A 22,425-nucleotide genomic window follows, 5' to 3' on the forward strand; every position below is an offset into this window, starting at 1 on the left:
CATCCGGCGTAAACTCTGTGAGTGGTGTATTGAGTTTAAACAATAACAAAGTCTTTAATTAGCTTAGACGCTCTGTCGGGGGGTCGCATCGTCGTCGTCGTCACCCTTTTCTTCGACTCTTCGCCTGAGTGAAGAAAATGAGTTCTCTAGTCGATCGTTAAAGATTTGTCGCCCTTTAAGTTCTGACATGATTATGGCCTGTGAAGAAATAAAATATGTCATTAAATATATATTTGAAAAATGCCATGACATTAATTCAACAAGCGAGAAATCATGTAATACGAATCCTGCAATCATTATCATATACTAAAACTGATTCTTGATCAGATTTGAATTGCTATTTTGAGATATGAATAACTCAGGCAAATATTTGTCAATTATCTATATCTAATTTATGTGTCAATCTATAAATATTTCTACATAGCTTATCAAAGCAAACGTGTTTTGCAACTGATTAGAGAATGACAATTGACTGACAATCAAGTGATGCATTTTGTGAAAATTTCCTACCGATACACAAGTTTTTCTTTTCACATGGCGGCTTTCAGTTTTTTGCGTCTTAGGCAATGCGCAGAAATTGGCGCGCGCAGCATGTGGGAGCTAAGCCAAGTCAAGACCAAAAATGGGGGAGCAAAGTGCAGTCTGAGAGCATAAGTTTGGACCAACTGATAGTTGCTCTTTTATCAATTCTTGTAATTTTTGTTTACATTAGCAATTTATTTATGTACATGCCCAAAGGGGGGGCCAGCAATTAAAACAAGACTCCACGCCTGTGGGAGGCCAACAAATGCTTGCTAATTCGAATGCAACAACCACAAGAGAAGAAGCAGCAGCAGCAAAAACCAATGTGGGGGCAAATGAATTTGTCATAAATGACTTTGAACACAACCAAAAAGAAGCGAAAAAATAAAAGTCACTGTCATATGACTCATACGACTGGGGCTGTCGGTAATTGGTGGAACTAAAAACAAAATTCAATTAGAAGCGACTATCAAATATCTGGTTTCTTTTACTTTTCAAGGGCTGCCCAAAAGTAGGCTAACAATTTTTCATATTTTGCTTTGCCATTTCAATTGACATTAAGATCAAATGCTTGGCAATCGTTGGCGGGCTGGTCTGTTTGTGTCTGGTATTTTAATTTATGGATTATAAGCTTAACCCACGCCCACTTGCCCCTCTCTTCCTCTTGCCTCATGCTGCGTGGCATCCGTTGCGACAATAATTAATTGAAATATAAAATAAAAGTCGCAAAATAAAGATGTCTATGTAGGAGAATTTCTTGCTTTGTTTCCATATATACATATGTATGTGTGCGTGTGTATGTAAATAAAACAATTGTTGTTCATTGAAGTAACAATTTCGAATTTGTTTATTAAATTAATGCAACAACAAATAACAATTGGAGAGAGCGAGAGTAACATTTATAGGGTGCCTTTTTATTGAATGGCATTTTTCTTTGTTGTTAAATAGATTCCTAAGGGTAAATTTATGCACATTTTTAATAGTTTTATTGGAAAAATGTTGCATGCTCTGAATGATTTAATGAATAGACATTCAGAGAGAGAGAGAGAGACCTCTCAAACTCACTCTCTCACTCTGTCTCTTTGTAATCATTAATGAGTTGTTATTGTTGGGCTCTTCTTGTAGTAATTGTTGTTGCTGCTGTCATTTGGGACCCCCCTCGAAATTTTTGTGGTATATTTTGTTTCAAGTGTCTGTCTGGCCCTTAACATCTGCTGTTGTTGCGGCACGTGCAAGATCGTCGTTTCCTTATCCACCCAAAAGAGAGACAGAGAGGGATAGAGAGACCCTTTTCTACTGGTGATTTGATCTGAAATTGAATCATCTGTTTTGTTTAGTTTCCGGAACCAAAGTAGGCACTTGGCTGTGCCCACTTCAAATTCATTAGTTGTGAAAATAAATCTAAAAATTGGAAAAGCGTTATTAATTTCCAGATGGTCCAGATATGATTTATACTCATGAGTTTGTTCTCTCGTTTACTCTTTCTTATCATCCTCTTGACATCCACCATCCACATGCACTTGCCGAATAGAGTAGCTTTTTACTTTTCTTTTTCTCATTTTTTTTCTTCATGGGGTTGGGGGTGGATTTTAATTCGGTTGCACATTGTATAATAAAAGTATCTACTTCGTGCGTTTTCGGGCGCTTTTCATTCTTTCCACACACACACACACACACACACAGAGATACAGTCTAAAGGCACATTGGGAGGCGCCTCATGCACACCAAACACACACCAGAGACACATCAGAGAGTCCGAATCCATTCGCTTCGCGTTGCTTTGTACTCAGCGTCGTCGATGTCGTTGTCGTTGTCGTTGTTTGGTTCGCTTTGGTTGCTCGTAGTTCGCTCAGTCAGTCTCCTTGGGCTTGTGCAACTGTGAAAATGTGCGGCGCGTCGTTTTAATATTGAAACATATATATATATATATATATTTTCAATTTATATACTAGACAGATTTTTATTACTTTTATTTCGATTTAATTTGTTTACGCGTAAACTGTCTGGAAACTGAAGAGTCATTTTCTTCTTGTGTGCGGGAAAACTAATCAAAATTAATAACAACAAGTTCATAATAGTGTGTGGGTAGCATCCATCAGGCCATGCCTCATCAGTGAATTTACTTATATGTATATCTGGCAATCTAAACTGCAAATTGTATGTGTTCGTGAGTGTATGTGTGTGTGTGTGTTAATGTGCAGCAATGTTAAATTGAGACCACAAAGGAATTGCCAAAATAAAAGAAGAGAATGAAAATCATCTAATTGGCATTATCTAATACATACAAATAATATTTCTGAGTTTTCTGCAATCGTTGTATGAGATCATCTAAATAACGAAAAGGGCAAATGCAATGCATATATCTTATCTCCTATACACTGAGAGAAATCAAACTTTCTCACACTCTCCCTCTCTATCTCTTTCTGTTCGCGTGTGTCACTGCATTAAATTTTTTTCATATCTTATCAGCATTTATTTACCTTAAATTAAAACATTTGACTTGCCGATAATGAAGCAGCTGTATACACACAAGTAGTAACTAAATCTGTTTTTGCGTATACTTTTTGTTTCAGTTCAACGTTTGTTTTTAGATTTGACCTTTTTGCAGAACAGAAACTGAAACTGAAACAGAAACAGAAGCAAAAGTCGAGAAGTCTTCCGCATTTTATTCGCACACGTTGATGATTTCGTAATTGCAAATAGAAAGATAGAAAAGAAAAAAGACCAAAAAGAAAGGCAAACCAAACGAAACGCAAACTGTAAATAAATGCAATTGCAGCTGCAGTTCATTTAATTGTAGCATTTGGCAAGCATAAACTCCAACGGCAGCAACACAAATACCAACAGCAACATTAACAACAACAGCAACAGCAGCAACAGAAGCAGCATCAGGGAGAGAGAGAGTTTTATGCATAGGTTGGGTTTTTGTTTCTTCTATTGCAATGTAGGCCAACAAGTGCGTTGAACTAAACCATTTGGTTCTATAGGCAGCAGAAAACAAAATAAACAAAAAGAAAAGAAGTCAACCCACTGACGTCAGAGCCTTAAATATGTGAAGAATCAGAAATTGCTAAGGTTAAATAGTTTAAATAATTTCAATAATTAAGACTTCACTTTAAGGTGACAACTTAAACAAAACCTTTGAAGGATGTAACCCCAAAATGTAATTAGTTAACAAATTAGATAGTTTCAGACAACAAATTTGACTTGCAGTCAAATTTCTCTGTTCGAAAGTTCAAAGAGTTATTGAACCTTTATAGATGATCATCACCTTGATAGTGGCAACTGTACCTTGTGTTGCTCTTGTTGTTCGAGTTGCAGTTGCAATTGCAGTTGCTGATGTTGGGCACTATTTATTTTTGCCACAGTTTGTTTGTGCTGCTGCTGAAATTACACATAAGGTGCAAAGAGAAATTCAAATCGAGTTGCGTGCAAAATTGTAATGCAGAAACATGGATAAAATCCAACCCAAAGTCAAAGCACTATGTTTATTTGTCTATTTTACGAGTCTTTGGAATACAGAAATAAGTTCAGAGGCAAAATAAGTGAGCCAGATACTTGGAAACATCTAGAGGTAGCCCTTAAGAGGATATTAAGTAGCAAATGTTTATGTCTAGATACTTTTTTGGATTTCATGTTGCTTTGTGCAATTGCGCGTGAGCGTTACTTTTTAGGGAAAGACTTCCCTTTTTGGGTTCAATGGTTGGATTGGTGGAGTGAATTTCTTTCTCTCTACTCCCCAGCTAACATGCCGGGGAGCAAAACTTTCTCTTTTGTCCTGAGGATATTTGGCATAACATTGCGCATTTATTTGGCTTTAGTCTGTTGTATTGGGCGTGACCAAAAATACATTTGTAAATATTTCTAAGCGAAAACTATACAAAAATTCGCATCTTTTGTGGTGGATGCTGCTGCTGCTGTTGCTGCTGTGATGTCGTCAATCATCAAATATGCCAGCCACCTGGTTTTCTTGGCAAGCTCTTAATGAGAGATCTATTTCAATAGCAAACATTATGACACATAGCCACCTTCTGTCAAGTTAATAATAATGAACTTGGCTAAGACGTTTTTATTTTGCTCTGTTGGTGTGCCATTTCTTTTCTATTTTGTTGTTAGTCTTGTGTGTTGTCTGTTTTGCTGCCGCTTTTAAGATTCTTATCCAACTGATTTCGCTTCAAGGCGAAGCAGAAACAAGTAGTAACACGAATTCTATTTCCTCACCAAGAAAAAACATTTTGCATTAGCCCTTCGCTCCAGCACAAAATTTATGCGCATAAATTAGGCTTTCTAACAAGGCCCCCTTGTCCAATTGCAGTTAAGACAGTTAAGTCACTATTTGGCCCAAAAATGCCAACTGCAGCAGCAGCGACGGCATAAATATTACAAGCTTCACAAGAATTTACGTTCGAGTTTTGTTTATTGCATTGTTGGAAGTTAATTTTAGGCCTTTTGAAGGAAAACCAACAAGCAACAACCAACACAATATGGTATTAAAGTTTACAAAAACATAAAAATATCGCCCCGATTTTCCTTGTTGACTGCAGAAAACTCATAAATTATTTTTATATGCTTCTTTGCCTTGCATCAAAATACAAAAACTTTTTCGACTGTACAGACAAACAAACACACGCACACACACACAAACTGGGGATATTTGTATGTATGTGTGATAATCTAAAGCCATCTTGTCCATGTGTCTTATACAGAAAAATATCAAGAGAAAAACAAAACTTAAAAATAGCCAAATCAAAATGAAAAGTGCAGCATGATGAGAAATACAGAAATCCAAACAAAATGTGTAACCAATCAATGAAGTTGAACCCTTAAAAACAAAAAAATAAGAAAAAAAAACCAAAGCCAATAACTAAAAATAACAAAATCAAAGAAAAAAACCTGAAAAAAACACTAAAAACTACGAAACAAGAGAGACTGAGTTGAGAGAAGTTGGCAACAAATCGCATTGCGTTGGTCCAAAGCAAACAGACCAGCAAACAGCCAGCAACCAAAAATAGCCAACCCAAATCTTAGCAACATTTTCCCGGTGTGGTGTTGCAGCAACATTTTGTGTTTGTGTAGATGTTGTTGCTTCTGCTCGCCTTCATCATGAGATTCGTAGACATTTCCAAACGCTGTGCCGATTGCTCGAGAGCTGGCATTGATTGCCCCCATACAACAGGCAACAGGAACGGCCATAGTGATGCCAATGGCAATACATTTGGCTGGCAACATGTTGCCAACACATCAGTTGGCAACACTCACAGCAATAGCAGCAGCACAAGCAGCGGCTGTGACAGCAACAGCTCCTCCAAAGAGAACTACTATGTACAAACCAACAAAAATCAACAACAACAACAACAACAACAGTATCTACAGAAGCAACATGGATCTGGAGTTCGGGTCGATGGCTTGACCCCGCAGCAATTGCAACAAATTCGTCATTATCAACAAATGCAACAGCAACAATTGAATTTACTGCAACAGCAATTATTGCAACGGCGACGTCTGCAGCAGCAATTGCGCGAACAGGGTGTACCTTCTCCAACAACAGCAGCAGCAGCAACAACCACAACTATTGCTGGGCTGACCTGTAATCAGCAATATTTGAGGCAACAGCGACAGCAGCAACATAATAATGATAACTTGAATAACAACAACAATATTAATAATCAAATTAATCAGATCAACAATAATGCCAATAACAACAACAACAATTACAATGTTATGGCTTTTGATCTTGGTCAAGGTGTGTCTCCTCTTTATATATACTTATATATAAATATGTTTATTAAGTCGATTCCATCTTTAACTTGCCACTTGAAAGTCTCTTGAGACAAGTTTTTCTGTATGCAATCTTAATGAATTTCAATTGAAGAGCAAGTGATCCTAAGGTCATTGCCCTAAACCCCACAAATTGCATTGAGCTTAATAAGTACGAGGGGTTTTCTTATAGTTATGGAATACAAAAAGAACAAGAATTGTATTTAAGAAACTTTCAAGACAAATCTCGCCCAACCCTCCGCTCGGCACACACACAGAAAATGCATTAAAATTATCTATATATACATATAAATTCTTTATATTTGCCTCCATAATCTTACACTGGCCTAAATATGAAATGGAAAGCTATGCCATTCAATGGGGGAGGCGAGTCAGCCAGACAGCCAGCTTTTGCCACTTGTCGTTCGTTTTTGGAAGCCAACAACAAAATGTTTTCTCTCCCCTCAAAAAAAATTTAAACTAATGCAGTGGATAAATCGTTTCATATGTTCCATGTTTCGGTTGCACTTGCCTGACAGAGGCAACCAAAAAGAAAAATTTTTGTGTGTGGCGGCTTTTCCCCCTTTTTTTTCAGTTTTCAAATTTGTTCAGTTCACAGTTTAGTTTAGTGCAGTGCCGCCAGTGAGTTAATTTTAAAAATTCCATTTCGTGTGGATATTTGTATAAATTACATAAGATGATGCCGAGGATCGATAGGCGGCAATGCGCTGCAAAAGAAGTTACCGCCTTTTCACATGCAATGCCTTCAGGTTTGACCTTTAATTGCCATTGGCAGCAAAAAGTTTCTTTCTTCTTACCTCGGCTGGCACAACAGGCACATGCAACTGCGCCTGGCAGTTTCCATTTGGAAAATGTTTTATGGAGGGGGGCGAATGAAGTAAAGTGACATTTTCTTATTGAACTTTTTATGGGATGACAGTGCCTGGCCCCAAGATGCTCCTTCTATATCCATCTAATGGTGGTTTTGGGTGTTGACGACTCGTAAAAATCTTGCCGAGCAACATAAAAATAATTTTTATAACTTTTCTTCGTTTTTTTTTGAATCTCTCTCCTGTCTTCTATGCGAGATAGTGTCATATTATTTGCTAGTCTTGTTCGGATATCGTAAAAATTAATTGAAACATGCCATGCCTGATGCACAGACAGACAGACAGTCAGACGGGGGACGGTCGGTGTTGAGGGAATGGGGCAGGGAATTTGAGGCACGCTAATGTGCATTAGTGGTAATGGGAAGTTTGTTAGTCTTCCCTCCTCACATCCATTGGCATGTTAATTGAGCCAAGTTCAGTGTCAATTCTTATTAGTCAATTAGAGTAAGCGCCAGATAAAAAAATAATAAAGTTTATTTTAAACTAAATATCTGCTTTTTCTTTTGCAGGACTGAAACTTCGACGTGGCATGACAGAATTCTCAACAAACAACGATCACAGGAAAGCACATTTCACCTCATCTCAGCAAAAACCGCTTCAAAATTCACCCATTCATCAAGCTAACACCCAATCGCCCCATCCACATCCCCATTTGCTTCAACGCTTAGCCCAACAGCAACAGACTTCTTCTCTACCCTTTAGCCCAAAGTACAACGGCAACATCACGGCTGCCTCCGCAACTTCACCACATTCCCCATTGAGTTGTTATCGCAATCCCGTCAATAGTCCAAGCAATCATCTGCCATTTAGCACCACGACGACATCACAGACGACGACAATTGGCAAACGTTACCAGCAACAGTTAACCGATCGCCTGTTGCAGCAGCAACATCTGCAACATTGCCAACAGCAACAGCTACAATCGCTTGGCTGTGAGGATGATGAAGACGATCCAAGTGCCGCTGATGATTTAAGCGAAGAGAGCCTCAAACAGAATGTTGCCATTGTGCTGAGCAATTTGGATCGTTATAACAACGCGTTGCGCAGCATCATACTGAATGAGCAGGTGAGCCAACTGACACCCAGCCCCAGTGGCAGCAGTAGTCTCTTCCTTGACGACATCAACGAGACGAAATTTCCGTTGGACAACAACAACTTTCTGTTGGGTAGCAACAACATGGCGGCTACACCGGAATCCGATTACAATAGCAATGCTACTACGCCCGGAGGACAACAGCAGCAGCAGCAGCAGCAACAACAACAACTTGGGGTAGGTGGAATGCTTTGTGGTAATGTTGGTGTTGGTGGTGGTGGCGGGATGAGGGATACAACTTCTACTACTATCAATGGCGGTGGCAACAATCTGAATTGTTCATTGGCCTCATCGCATGATTTTACTCACGACAATTCCGATTATCAGTGGTTCCTGGACTATGGCTATCGGGATGGTTGCGGTGGCATGCAGCGTAGCGTGCTCAGTTCCCTCTCGGCCTCATATAATGCCATGGGTGACTTAATCTACTATGAGGATTTGGCAAAAAATCTGGATGCCAATCTGGCCGAAGTTGATATGGAGAGTTTTCGTGCCGAGGATATACATTCGTTGCTTTCCCAATTGCCAGCCTATTGTAAGAGTCTTGGCGGTGCGAATAGTCGCCTGCAGCAATCGTTGCTACTCCAGCAGCAGCAGCAGCAACAACAGCAGCAGCAACATCAACAACAGCAACAACAACAGATGTACCACAGCAATATGGGCCATAATATGCACAACATGTCACAGATATCAACAACTTCCACAAATGAACTGATTGATAATTCCTTTTGCAAATCGGAGCTGCTCTTCTCGCCAGTCAAAGAGTCCCATATATCGGTTGACTCACTCGATATGGATGCGTATCCAGATGATGGTGATATTGTATTAACCTGCAACAAGGACAACTATACAATTGCCTTTGAGGGCAGTGTACTTTATTCCGATGACAGTTTCTATGGTAAGTAAATCGAAAATGTAGATGCTCAGTTCATTTGAACTCACCGGCAATCTCTTTTTCCCTAGCTGAACCCAGTGACAACGCCCAGAGGAATAATAAACAAAACTGCATTAATTTGCACAGTAATCTCGAAGATATAGTGAAACGCAACAAAGCCCTGGAAGTGTCCATGTCACGTTCGGCTCAGGCATTCCAGCCTCTATGCCCCAAATCGCCCAAGGGGCAGGCATCCACAGCGGTGGCAGCAGCAGCAGTAGCTCAATTGCAGAGGTAAGAGTCACAATCCCAACTCCCACACCCCACACCCCACACCCCACACCCTACACACACACACACACGTTACGTCCCATGGATTGATTCTGTTTAGGGTGGTTAAAATTCTTAAGTTAAATGTAAAATCGATTAGTTTTTCAAGTTACTTCTGTCCGACCTAGTCTAGTCATCATCGTTATGATGAGAGCGGATGTCGTTATTTCCTTTGCCTGCGAAAGGGGGGAATCATCTGCCATGTAGAATGCAATCTTGTGGGGTCATATCAATTGAGTTCAATTTAGTCTCATTTGTTTGCCGCAGCCGTAAAAATAAATATAAGAGTAATATATAGAGGAGAGAGAGTGAGAGAGACGGAAATCTAAACTCGGACTTTCTGGTATTAATTCCAAGCTGCTGTCATATGTTTGTATTCTTTTAACGCTTTATTGCATGAAGTGGGTTAAAGTTAATCCTTAGGGAAAACAAATACGTTTTGGGCATTACCCAACTAATTCATTCATAAAGTGATTAGCAAGGGTAGAAATAAAGGAAAATACCTCGAAAAATGTTATGTAAATGATCCTCAACGAGTTTTCCTAGACGCCGCCGTTGCCGCCATAAAATCCAGGTAGCAGCTAGCAGAGCCCTTAACCGAATCAATCCTAATCCTCTTACCTATAAACCCATTCCGCCAACAACATTTTTATAACCTCAACCGGTCGACGTGTCTCTTTGTGGTAAAGACGCTCGTTATTCCTTGTCTCGCCCTCTCGCAGGTATCCCTCGGGCAATAATAACCACACCACAAATACGGATACCATCACCATAACCCGGCATTTGCCCCAGTGCAGTGTCCGAAAGAGCAACAGCTTGCCGAACTTGCAAAACGAGGATACAATGACGTTCAGTTCGCAGCAGCAGCATCAACAACCTCAGCAGGGGCCACAAACTGGCAAGGATTCTGAGCAGGCGGCTCCTTTAAATGTCTCACAGGCCATTAGTACATCGACCATGGAGTCGTGCAAGTCGCGATCACGTAACTTGTTGCCCATGTGCCAGATGCCCATCTCAATAAGTGTGTCCATATCGGAAAGACTGCAACATCAAGGTTTGCCACAGCAGGAAGCCACACTCATATCACAGCAACTTGCACAGCAACAACAGCAGCAACAACAACACCAACAGCAGCAGCAGCAGCATAATCATCATCATCAGCACCAACACCGGCATAAGCATCAGCAACATCGCTGCAGTTGCTCCCAAGAGAGTCAGAACTTTTGCATCTCTGGATCTGCCTCGTCGGGCAATTCCTCCAATCCGCCGGCGTTTAATCTAGTCAAGCTTTTCATTAAGCAAAAGAGCTGTAGCAGCGCTCAAACAGACGAGGCAATAGCCCAGGCCAGTGCCCACACCTGTATGGATGTGTCATCTGGTTGTTGGCCCTCCAGCGATGCCGCCAGCTCTAGCAGCGGTTCCCTGGAGCAACGTTTGCGTAAGAAGAGTATGCACGATTCGGGCAAGGGTTCGGCTGTGAGTCGCCACGACGAGGAGGATGAGGAAGAGCAGGGCCAGCAGCAGCAGCAGGAAAGGCAAACGCCTAAACGTCAATTGCGTTCTCGCAGTGATGCTGTCTTTTACGATGATCCCGCAGCAAGCTCCAGTTCCACAGGTTCTCTAACCGCCACCAACAACTCACCGGCACATCGTCGTCGGAGTATGCCATTGCGTAATCCTCAGCTCTATCAACTGGCAGCGAATTCTCAAGCGCATACCTCGACGACCAGCCAATTGTCATCGGATGCCAGTTCGGAGCAAATGACCCAGGTGCCGCAACGTGCTGAGAGTACCCGTCCTCTATCCTGTGCCTCCAGCTCCGAGATGATTACCCGCTCCATGCAAACCTCATGCGGATCATTGAGCACCACCAGGAGCAGTCTAAGCGAAAGGTATCGTTGTGTGCCGCCCTCATTTCTGGAGAAGCTCAACAATCTGGGCGAACAACGACAGGCGCCCATCTATGTCATCTATCCGAACTATGCCCTGCCCGACTTGGGTTTTGTAAAGACCAACACCAGTTCCGATGTGATCTTCACGCCCTTCAACTACAAGATGACACTGGAAGAGGCTGGGGCCAGCAATTCCACAAGTTCGGGCACGCTGAAAAAGCAGCGCAGCAGCCAAAGCATCAACGAGGATGAGCTCTTCAAGACAATGGACTACAAGCATATTGCCGATTGGCAATCTCTGGCCACTCTTTTACCCATAGAATATCGCCATCGACTGCAGCATATTCCCGAGGTGAAGCAGATTGTCCGACAGCTAGATACAGATCTCGCTCAGCGTCCATTGTTCTGCATGAGTCCGCCGATAAGGCGAAATAGGACACATATCTGCGATTGTGCCAAGTACTTCCAGCAGACGCCTGGCCAAGGGGAGCAAACGCAGCTGGATGAAGGTTCTAGTTCGGGATCAAGTCAACAGCCAAGCTCAGGCTATCGCGGCTCATCAACGCTGCTCACCGATTCCGAATTGGATGCTGATCCCTTGAAGCAAATGTATGTCTATCAGTATGATCAGCAACAGCGTATGGATTCGGGGGTAGAGACGAGTCCGGCTAGTCAACAGACTCCACCACAGCCCATGCCAAGAAGTATTCTGCGTAAAGCCAATTCGGCCAATTCGGCGCGTTCCAAGCGCAATTCCATGATCGAGGCCCAGCAGACACAGAAGATGTCTAAGCTGGAGAAGCGTCGAAGTCTCCAGGAGCCACCCTATTCCTACGCCTTGGGCTCGAACGATGAGTTGGCCGATGTATTTGAAGAGGAGGAGCATAGTCAGCAAACGCCACCAGTTAAGCAGCGACTCTCTCGCAAGGATATCGATGCTCGGGCTCGGGCCGAGAACTTTTTGGCCTCGCTACCTCGTTCTGAACTCAAGTATTATGCTGAGATTGCATCCATTCTCGAGTCTTCCGGTGAGCAAGTGCAATACGATGCGGCGGCCCTCAAAAAGGAAGTCAGTCGTGTGCTTAGTCAGCAAAAGAAGGTGTCCTTCAACGACGAGGCGGCTGCCACAGTGTCCAATGGACTGCAGCAGGCCAAACGCTTCTCCACTCCACCCAATTCGCCAAACATTTCCATGGCAACGCATCAGCGACGTGAAACTTTGGACATGCTGGAGCAACGCAAGATCGAAAGCAATCGCTTTAAGCGTCTGCAGATTCAATGGGAACTGATGAGCAAAGACTCGAGCATGCTGAAGGAGTTGGCAAGCGAGGCGGCCACAAAGAGTGGCGGTTCCACACCCACCTCCGCCAATTCATCGACCAGCAATGCAGCGCAAAGATCACGAATTCCACGGCCAGTGAGCTATCCAGCCGGACGGTAAGTTTTACTCATTAAAAATTTGGATAAATTTAATTTTATTTTCAAAATTTAAATTTTTTCACTTAAATCTTTATTTTGTGTTTTGTTTTTCCTTTTCTCTCCCTTGTTTCTTGTTCCTTGGAACCTTTTTTGCATTGTTTTGCATGATTATTTGATTTCTTTAAACTTGGGCAGTGGCAGGAGTTGCATTCCAACGCCAACTCGCCCAATTAGTAGCCCATCACCGGCTCGTGCCTCACCCAAGACTGTCATTCAAAGCAAAAACAAAACCACTCCTTTGTCCACCCCTCGCCTAAACAGAGTCAGTAATCATGTTCAGGATGTTGGCAGTGGAGGCAAGGCAAGCACACGATCGCCCAGCCGTATGATTCAGCCGAAACGATATAGTCTGGCTGGCACGCCCCCAACGCCAACCCCAGCAGCAGCAACAACAACAACCACACCCACAACTAGTAGGGCACGGACGCCCACAAGTCGAGTTGCAGTTACGGCCCCAAATACACCAAAACGACAAAGTGTTGCCCCGTCGTCCAGGTAAGTCGATTTGAATATTAAAAAGTTCTCTATATTAAAGAATTTCCTTTGTTGCAGGCCCACCTCGCGAGTGCGTTGAGCGCGTCCACATGAGTTGTTCAAGTGTGTCCAGTCATCACCAATTAGTCATCAACCCAAAAAACGGGAGAAAAAACAAAAGAAAACTTCAAAACATATTTAAAAAAACAAAACAAAGAACAATGATACATTGTAAAATTCTAGGCTAAGGCTTTGTGTGCTTAGATGCCGCCGCTGCTACTGCTGCTGGCCCGGAAAGTGATATTTAGTGAGATCAGATCTGTAGACGGAAGCGTAGACATAGGCTGAGGCTGATTACGATGATGATGATGATGAAGATAATGCCAGTGCTAGTATTTCATTTAACTTTCTTTCTTAAGTTGCGCCTTAGAGCAAAGACAGACAAGCCAGGAGTTAGCTAAATTTCTTTTCTACAAAAAATATACAAGAAAAAAAAACGATACAATACATATGTATGCCAAGTACGCGTAAATCTATAAACAATACTATATTTGTATGTATATATACATATACATATATATTATCATCGCAAAGGCATATGGATAGGGATTAATTCCATTAGCCTACTCCATCAAATTTATAAATTGTATAAAAACATATTTTCTATAAACTATGCCGCATATATAGTAAATACAAATACTCGAGAAGAAACATTTAACAAACTTAATGGCATAACAACATACATACATTTGAGCGAAAATAAAAAACCACAAATATATATATATTTACCTATATATACACAAAAACACACTTTGACAAGCAAAAAAAAAAAAATAACTATTAAGCAAAATTTCACAATTACATATGGAAAATACATAGCTCAAGAGCGGAATCCAGTTGAGATGATATTTGGCTGCAGAGCGATTTGCTTTAGTATAAACTAATATCGCTCACTCGCTCCCTCCCTAAATACCTAACTACCTTATAACTAACTATTATGTATGTATGTATGTCGAGTGTAAAGAAAGGAAATCAAAATGATGTAAGTTTTCAAGTTAAACTTAGCGAGTGGAGAATTGATTTGTAAGTTTTGGGAGTAGTGCGATGAGGAATCATCATTTCCCATCAAAATGGCCTTTGATTTGTTCAGCTTCACAATTAAAGAAAGATATTTAACAGTTGGGTTTTTCATTTTCATTAATTTTTTTATTGTTTTTTATTTTTTATTATTATTTGGTTTTATGCTGAGACTTTTGCTTTCGCTAAGCCTAAGTTTAAAGTGATTTCAAATTGTACGATATATGATTAATATCTATAACTATAACTATATATACCTACTATGTAAAATCTATTATTACTTCTTTTCATTTAAACAACTATTTAAATACCATTCTCTCTTGCTTTATCACTTTGCTATTAATGTGTACAAGACATAATTTAATTTCTTTTGTATCCCTATTTGTATAGCTACTATTTACTTTAATTTTATTGTGTACAAGAAGCAAATGAAAAAACACATATAATATAAAATTATGGGAGAATTTATCAAGCAAAAGGATATGCGGGAATATAATTATGTATTAAATCGAAGAAAAACAAGAAAAAAATGTATAAAAAAACACACACACAACAAAAAACAAAAAATAAAACAAAAAAAACACAAAAATCAATAAAAATATTAATAAACGAGTAAAAAGTATTACCAAAATGAACAAAAGTGGGATTTTACTTCTAATGATGGTCAATTTAGATTAGATATGCTAATATTTAAAGACTTGGCAATTAAATTTTATTATTTTAGTCACATCTAATGGCAAAAGTTGGTAGAAACTTTAAAATGTTTAGGATATTCTGAATTATATATAAGAAATGCTTGGAAATTGTAGGCTCCACAATAATCGGGGCAAAATTTTGTTATTAAATTAAAGACATTTAATATATTTTGCATTTAAAGCCAAAATATTGATTTTATCGGTGAATCATGTGAGAATTTTGAATTTACCGCCTTCAAATATTTGTGTGACCAAAACAAAGTAGCGTTTAAGATACCAGTATCAAAATACTGGGAAATAAGATAAGGCGTAATTAGTAATGTAGATAGCGTTGTCAAGGGTCAGCCTAACTGATATTCATATTAGCAGGTCCAACAAGTAAACAACATTGACGATACTTATAACGCTTGTCATGAAATAATTTGAAGTTTTAAATTTCAAATCAGTTGCTAAAGATAAGTCGATACGACCACCAGCGTATATTGGGACTGATATTTCTGTCTTTTGCGAAAAGGAATGACATCATTAAGCCCTTACTAAAGTAATTTTCCACAATTATGTTTACCATTTGGTTGACCTTTGCCTTCGCCTTGTTCTATTGGCTTTATAGAGTCAATAAGAACTATCATGTTTTGGGTTTTTTTGCTAAACGAGTCTATACCCAAAATGGCAAACCAGTGGAAAGTCTAGTGGGAGTGCCCAAGGGATTAAGTGGTTTAAGAAATTTGTTTGCTAATTTTGGCAAGGATAATGGTAAGAACAAAAATTTTTAATATATTATATTACACTGCAACTGATTGAATTGATTATTTTTATAGCCAGTGTGTTTACTTATCTGCGTGAGGTATCCAAGCGAATGGGCCACAGAAGTTACATTCAATATGGAATGGGCAGGACCATGTTAAGTGTTGTTGATGCTGAATACGCTGAAATAGTGCTTAACGATCAGAATTTGATAAACAAAGGTCTGGTCTACACATTTCTGGAACCTGCTCTTAAAAATGGATTGCTTATTGCATCAGGTGAGTTGAAGCAAAACTAAAGTTAGTTGTTTATAATTTCTTGTAATTTTCAATAGGTCAGAAATGGCATAGCCGTAGGAAAATGCTAACACCCACGTTTCACTTTAATATAATGGGTCAATTTCAAGAGGTTTTTAAGTAAGATATATATATAAACGGCCTTAAATGAAAATTACTAATGGTTTATTCTATTGCAGAACTGAAAGTCTGAAATTTGTTCAACCTTTTCTAAAAGAAGAGGAAATTGATATAACTCTGAATGATATTATTCCACGATTTACCCTAAATACCATTTGTGGTGAGTTTTCCATTGGTAGCTATCATTTAGAAACACTTAATGATATAGAATTTCATTTATTTTAGAGACCGCAATGGGTATCAAATTGGATGACATGGCTGAAGAGGGCGATCGTTATCGGAATAGTTTTTCAAAGATTGATCAATGTTTTGCTCGGCGTTTGACTAATCCATTTCTTTGGAACAGGAAAATTTATGATTTAATAGCGGCAAAAGATTATGAACCACACTTGAAAGAAGTTCATAGGTTTTCCAGTGAGATTATAGCTAAACGTAAAGTCCTTTTCGAGAAGGAACTAGAGCAACGGCGTAATACAAAGACAACAGAGGATGATTTGTGAGTGAAGATGAAATAAATTAAAGCTTAGTGTATGAATAACATATTGAACGTTACAGATTCATCAACAAGAAGCAACGCTATGCCATGCTGGATACTTTGTTATGCGCCGAAAGCGATGGATTAATCGATCATGCGGGCATATGTGAGGAAGTTGACACTCTGATGTTTGCTGGCTTTGATACCACCTCAATGGGTCTCATATTTGGGCTAATGAATATGTCTGTCTATCCGGAGCTGCAGGATCTTTGTTTTAAGGAGATTGAGGAGTATGTAGATGGTAAGTAAAAAATCGATAAAAAAAATTATAAAGTTCTTACTAACCATTTGCTTTTTACCTTTCAGATGACTTTAGCAATTTGGATAGTAATCTGCTGGGCAAGCTAAAGCATTTGGAATGCTTTGTTAAGGAAACAATGCGAATGTATCCATCTGTGCCTATTATCAGCCGGAAAACTATTCAAGATACTACTTTATCCAATGGCTTGGTTTTGCCCAAAAATACAGATGTCACCTTGCTTATTTTTGACATTCTTCGTAATCCAAAACACTGGGATTCACCAGATGAATTCAAACCAGAACGCTTTTTACCCGAAAATTCCCAAAATCGTCCAACATATGCATTTGTTCCTTTCAGTGCGGGACAGAGAAACTGCATAGGTAAGACAAAGATGACCATATGTATTTCTATAACGTTCTCTTAACAAAATGGTTTTTTCTTCTATTTTTTAGGTCAAAAATATGCCATGCAGGAAATGAAAACTCTAATGGTGGTTATACTGAAAAGTTTCAAGATTTTGCCTCTTGTCGATCCAAAAGCTCTTGTATTTAATGTTGGCATTACTTTAAGAACTAAAACTGATATAAAAGTTAAACTTGTGAGACGTAAATGAGTCTATTGCATTTTTGTAAATACAACTCATCAGTAGTTAACTGCAATTTCATGTTTTGTTATATATGTATATCTATAGATATATACATAGTATATGAGATCTTTTCTTAAATACTTTTAAATGTCCATGAATTTTTGTAATGTTTCTACTATATGATTGATCCATGGAAATGTGTATTTGTGCAATTCTTATGTTTATATACTTTTTTACTTATCTAAAAACATACTTATCTACTAAAGGTAGATAATAATTTCGATTTACTTGTATAAAATAAAAATAGAAATATGTACTTGAAATTTTATTTTTACAGGAATATTATATTTCTTAGAGTATGTAAAACCATTCACAAAGTTATTATACAATGGGCAGATTTGTCTTACATTGGATTATAATTTTCATAGATTTGCCAATTGAAACGAAAGCGCGGGAAAATTGACTTTCTCTCTTCTGCATTCGCACTCAGTCATTGCAACTCTCTTACTCCCACACTCACGAATGTTCTCATATGCTAGCTAATGCAAGACAGAGAGGGCAGGTCAGTAGTAGAGAGAGTGAGCGGTCAGTGGGTGAGAGTAGCTCAATAAGAAGAGCGGTTGTTGTTGAGCTTAGCTTAGTGAGCTAGTGAGTTATAGAAAAAGAGAGAGAGAGATACATATAAAATAAAAATAGAAATATTTGAAATTTTATTTATACAAGAATATTATATTTCTTAGAGTATATGAAGCCATTCGAAAAGTTATTTTACGATGGGCAATACTGAAGGAATGCATTTTATGAATTTGACTTACATTGGTACGTCATTTTCAATGATTTGCCAAAATCAAACGAAAGCGCGGGAAAATTCACTTTTTTTCTTCTGCATTCGCACTCTGCCATTGCAACTCTCTTACTCCCACACTCACGAATGTTCTCATATGCTAGCTAATGCAAGACAGAGAGGGTGGGTCAGTAGTAGAGAGAGTGAGCGGTCAGTGGGTGAGAGTAGCTCAATAAGAAGAGCGGTTGTTGTTGAGCTTAGCTTAGTGAGCTAGTGAGTTATAGAAAAAGAGAGAGAGAGATACATATAAAATAAAAATAGAAATATTTGAAATTTTATTTATACAAGAATATTATATTTCTTAGAGTATATGAAGCCATTCGAAAAGTTATTTTACGATGGGCAATACTGAAGGAATGCATTTTATGAATTTGACTTACATTGGTACGTCATTTTCAATGATTTGCCAAAATCAAACGAAAGCGCGGGAAAATTCACTTTTTTTCTTCTGCATTCGCACTCTGCCATTGCAACTCTCTTACTCCCACACTCACGAATGTTCTCATATGCTAGCTAATGCAAGACAGAGAGGGCAGGTCAGTAGTAGAGAGAGTGAGCGGTCAGTGGGTGAGAGTAGCTCAATAAGAAGAGCGGTTACTGTTGAGCTTAGCTTAGTGAGCTCGCGAGTTATAGAGAGAGTGGGAGCGAGAGAACAATTCTTGCACTTTCTCCCGTTCTTTGCTGACGCTGAGCGTATAAAAGAAGCTGCAGCTGCGGGGGCGCGCATCTGTTCTTGGGGCTGCTTCACCCCGCGCGGTTGTAGTCACGCGCATTCCCTGCGGCCTAATAAGTAATTGCAAGCTGATCGTAGAAATATTGGGTAAGTAAAAAATTTAGAAATTTTAATTAATTTAACTCTTTAATTTCTTTTACTTATTATTAGTATTCTTTCTGTTGTTTCTATTATTGTTTCAGATCTGTCAAATATCTTGGGGTAAGTGAAATTATTAATCATTTTTGCCTTCCTAACCTAACGTAACATTTTTTTTGCCTTTGCTTTTGCTCCGTTACCTATTCGGCTCTCTTAAATTCAAAGCTTACGATTTATTTATTGTTTTGCATTTATTACAATCTTCAGTTACTCATTTTAGGTAAATTTATGTCGTTGATTCAATTCTCTTTATATGCTGAGCCTTAAATTGCTAGAAATAAAGGCCTTAAAATGTAAGGAGCTTTTACCTTCTCATTATTAAAAGTAATTGTAATTACAACAACATGTGTTGTGCCATTTTTATTCATGTGTGTGAGAGTGAGTTTGTGTGTGTGTGTGTGTGTGTGTGTGTGTGTGTGTGTGTGTGGGTGCCTTTGCATACATTTACCTAATTAAATAAAATAATGTAAACGTAAAAGTTGCAGAAGGCGCGAAAACTGTGTGCCTTCTAAAGTTACAGAAGAAGCAGGAGCAACATTCAGAAACCAAATTCCACTCTGCCGCCTCTACCAATGGAAAATAAAATTACGCAGAAATATTTTCAAATATTTATAATGGAGTTGGCACGTATGTGTATGTGTGTGTGTGTGTGTGTATGGTGTGTGTGTGTGCGTTAGGTTGATAATTATCATTTACCATGTGCTTCTGGGTTTTTGCTATTCAGCCGATTTAACATTGCGCATACGCACCGTATGACGACGACGTTGACAGCATGGGTAACGTCTGCTAAGCCTTCCTTCAAGCAGGCAAATATTTATTTTCCGCTGAAAATTTCACTTTTCTTTCTACATTTCCGATTGAAATTTGTTGCCCATTAAGTTTTTTGCTCATTTTGCGTCTGCGACTGTTGCCAAACAATTTGCATATGAATTTTCCATTTTTTGACATTGTGTGCGTAAAGATGTGTGTGTGTGTGTGTGTGAAGTAAATGTAATTAAAAGTTTTGTTTTAACTGTGGAAATGTAACTGTAACTCTCAAGAGCAGTATTGTCGACGTTGGCATTGTCATTTGTTTTGGCCCTCAATCCCTTCATCAAACAGAAAAACACACACATACAACAAGAAGAAGAAGCAAACTCGGTCAGATAAATTTTGCTGTCAAAGCGAAAGCCAAAATGTGCATGAAATATGCACTGAGAATTGAGGCCTACAATATTTGCATTCACATATTTTTGTTTAAATAATTACATGCACATGACCCAGCCAGCCAACGGGCGCGGCAATTTCGCCTGGTTATGACTCGAGACACGAGACCTAGAAATGGGCGGCTCCATTTTGATGGACTACTCTTGCATCCGGATCATTCCCAATTCGTCTCAAGGCTTGCAAAGGGTTAAATTTTTGTATCTATAGCTTTTGGAATCCTCATCTATTCGATCTATCTAAGTGTATCACTGGAAATCTGACTCTAACGACTCATTTGTCATTTGAAATGAATCTTACTTGTATAAAATAACTGAATTCGGTTCTATATAAAGTTTTTGTTAAATCTGTTAAAGTATTCAGGTTTTCTGTTTTTCAGCTCTAATTAAGAGAAATTTGTTATTCTTAATATATATTATACATTATGTTCCCTAAAATATGTTCGTTTTTCAAGATTTATATTCAGTTTTACAAACTTTTGAACTTTTTTAAATTTATAAGGTGTATTAAGGTCTGCTTACAATGCCCAACAAAGGAATTTTTTTTTCTATTTTTCGGTTTTTGTGTGGTTTTTTGTTTAGGCAGTATAAGGACACAAAGACGGAGACAGAGATGGTAAACAGAGACGAACACGTACACGACATAAAAGCCAAAATGCCAAACAAAACTTTTGCAGGGTTTAGTGGCAAGTGGCATCATTAGTTGGCCCTGTAGAAGACACGCAAACTCGAGGAATGAAACAATAAAAGGGCCATATAATAAAATGCAATTGATATGCAAAAGTGAAATTGTAGACAAACACCGCACCACAAACCCAAAGACAACGAAAACAACAAAACAACAAAAATGTAGCATGGATGTTGTTGATGGCATGCTACCTAGAAAGTAAGGCAATTGCGGCGAATTCGCCGAAAGAGGCGACACTTGGCATAGCCAGCGCATGCTCCACGGCCTCCACCACAGGAATTGGTGGATGGGGATTGAAGTGATGGGTACTACCAATGCAAGCACAGCGTATATGCACGTATTGACCTAGTTCAACATGTTGGCTGGTTGGCTGGTTGGTCGCGTTCCTCTGCATTCAAAATGTAAACCATTCCTCCAGCCCCAGCCAAGTGTCTCAACGCAGACACTTGCCCGTCGTGTGTTTTGTTTGCTTTGCGGGTGTTTGATTTAAAAATTTAATAACCTATGCACCACCTCCTCCTCCTCCTCCTCGCCGTCCGTCCCCTTCTTATCATCATTCCGCCCAGTCATGGCACCTTCTTCTTCGCTGCCACTAACACCATCACGAATGAATGTACGAGAATTCAATTTCCTGTCGTCTTGCCACTTTTATGCAGTTCACAAGTTGCCCAATCAAATCAAAAAATCTTCATGTCTAGACAATGCTCCTCCTGTGCTCCTTACAGTAGGTACCCGCAAGTTAGGATTCATTATTTGAAATTAAATTTCATGGAGCCATCTTTCTCTGTTTTACAAGTTAGTTAGTTATTAATTAATAATATTTTAGCTTGGTTTTAAACGTTAATACAAAATCGTTTATTAACTTGAACAATGAACTGAGCAGTCAAGTCAAAGTCAAGATGATTATTTATAAATTTCTTTTCATTGTGAGTAAATCTTATATTTATAAATTGCTTTTTATTGTGAGTAAATCTTATATTAAATTTAATTTGCTTGTACTTACAATGGAATCAACACTGTTGCTTGTATTTCCTATAATTTAAAGTTTGTTTCAATTTTTGTTTAGTATTTTTTTTCACTTTTTCTTTTGGCCAAACGATTTTCACATGCACTTTACTTCGTTGCTTGATGCTTGCCACACGGCGATGGCAAGCAAAATATGCAAACAATTTTCAATTAAAAATCAATTTTATGCTTCAATTGCGGCTAAGTGCA

At 39.0% G+C, this 22,425-nt stretch overlaps 2 protein-coding genes across 9 annotated transcripts in view; both read left to right on the forward strand.

Annotated features, from left to right (window-relative positions):
* LOC6648192 (homeobox protein 5) overlaps positions 1-14,091 on the forward strand; it is a 40,448-nt gene extending 26,357 nt beyond the window's left edge. Inside the window, exons 1-7 of one of the 8 annotated variants that reach the window (XM_023178775.2) lie at positions 5,430-6,265; positions 7,679-8,439; positions 8,590-9,160; positions 9,226-9,430; positions 10,156-12,795; positions 12,973-13,332; positions 13,390-14,091. In XM_023178775.2, coding sequence (XP_023034543.1) covers positions 5,599-6,265; positions 7,679-8,439; positions 8,590-9,160; positions 9,226-9,430; positions 10,156-12,795; positions 12,973-13,332; positions 13,390-13,411 — 5,226 coding nt within the window. In that variant the 5' untranslated portion in view covers positions 5,430-5,598 and the 3' untranslated portion in view covers positions 13,412-14,091. Of the gene's footprint in view, positions 1-5,429; positions 6,266-7,678; positions 9,161-9,225; positions 9,431-10,155; positions 12,796-12,972; positions 13,333-13,389 lie in introns of those variants that run through there. The other 7 variants (XM_002069584.4, XM_023178773.2, XM_015177361.3 and 4 more) reach the window with 7 other exon arrangements.
* A 1,347-nt stretch (positions 14,092-15,438) lies between these two features.
* LOC6648191 (cytochrome P450 4p1) lies at positions 15,439-17,709 on the forward strand. The gene is made up of 8 exons (XM_002069583.4): positions 15,439-15,836; positions 15,902-16,105; positions 16,162-16,243; positions 16,303-16,403; positions 16,469-16,739; positions 16,799-17,019; positions 17,085-17,399; positions 17,472-17,709. Exons 1-8 carry the CDS (start codon positions 15,641-15,643, stop codon positions 17,630-17,632), a joined length of 1,551 nt encoding a protein of 516 aa, XP_002069619.2. The 5' UTR covers positions 15,439-15,640; the 3' UTR covers positions 17,633-17,709.
* The last annotated feature ends 4,716 nt before the right edge of the window (positions 17,710-22,425 follow it).

The sequence above is a fragment of the Drosophila willistoni genome, chromosome 3R (genome assembly GCF_018902025.1).
Source record: "Drosophila willistoni isolate 14030-0811.24 chromosome 3R, UCI_dwil_1.1, whole genome shotgun sequence".
NCBI classification, from domain to species: domain Eukaryota; kingdom Metazoa; phylum Arthropoda; class Insecta; order Diptera; family Drosophilidae; genus Drosophila; species Drosophila willistoni.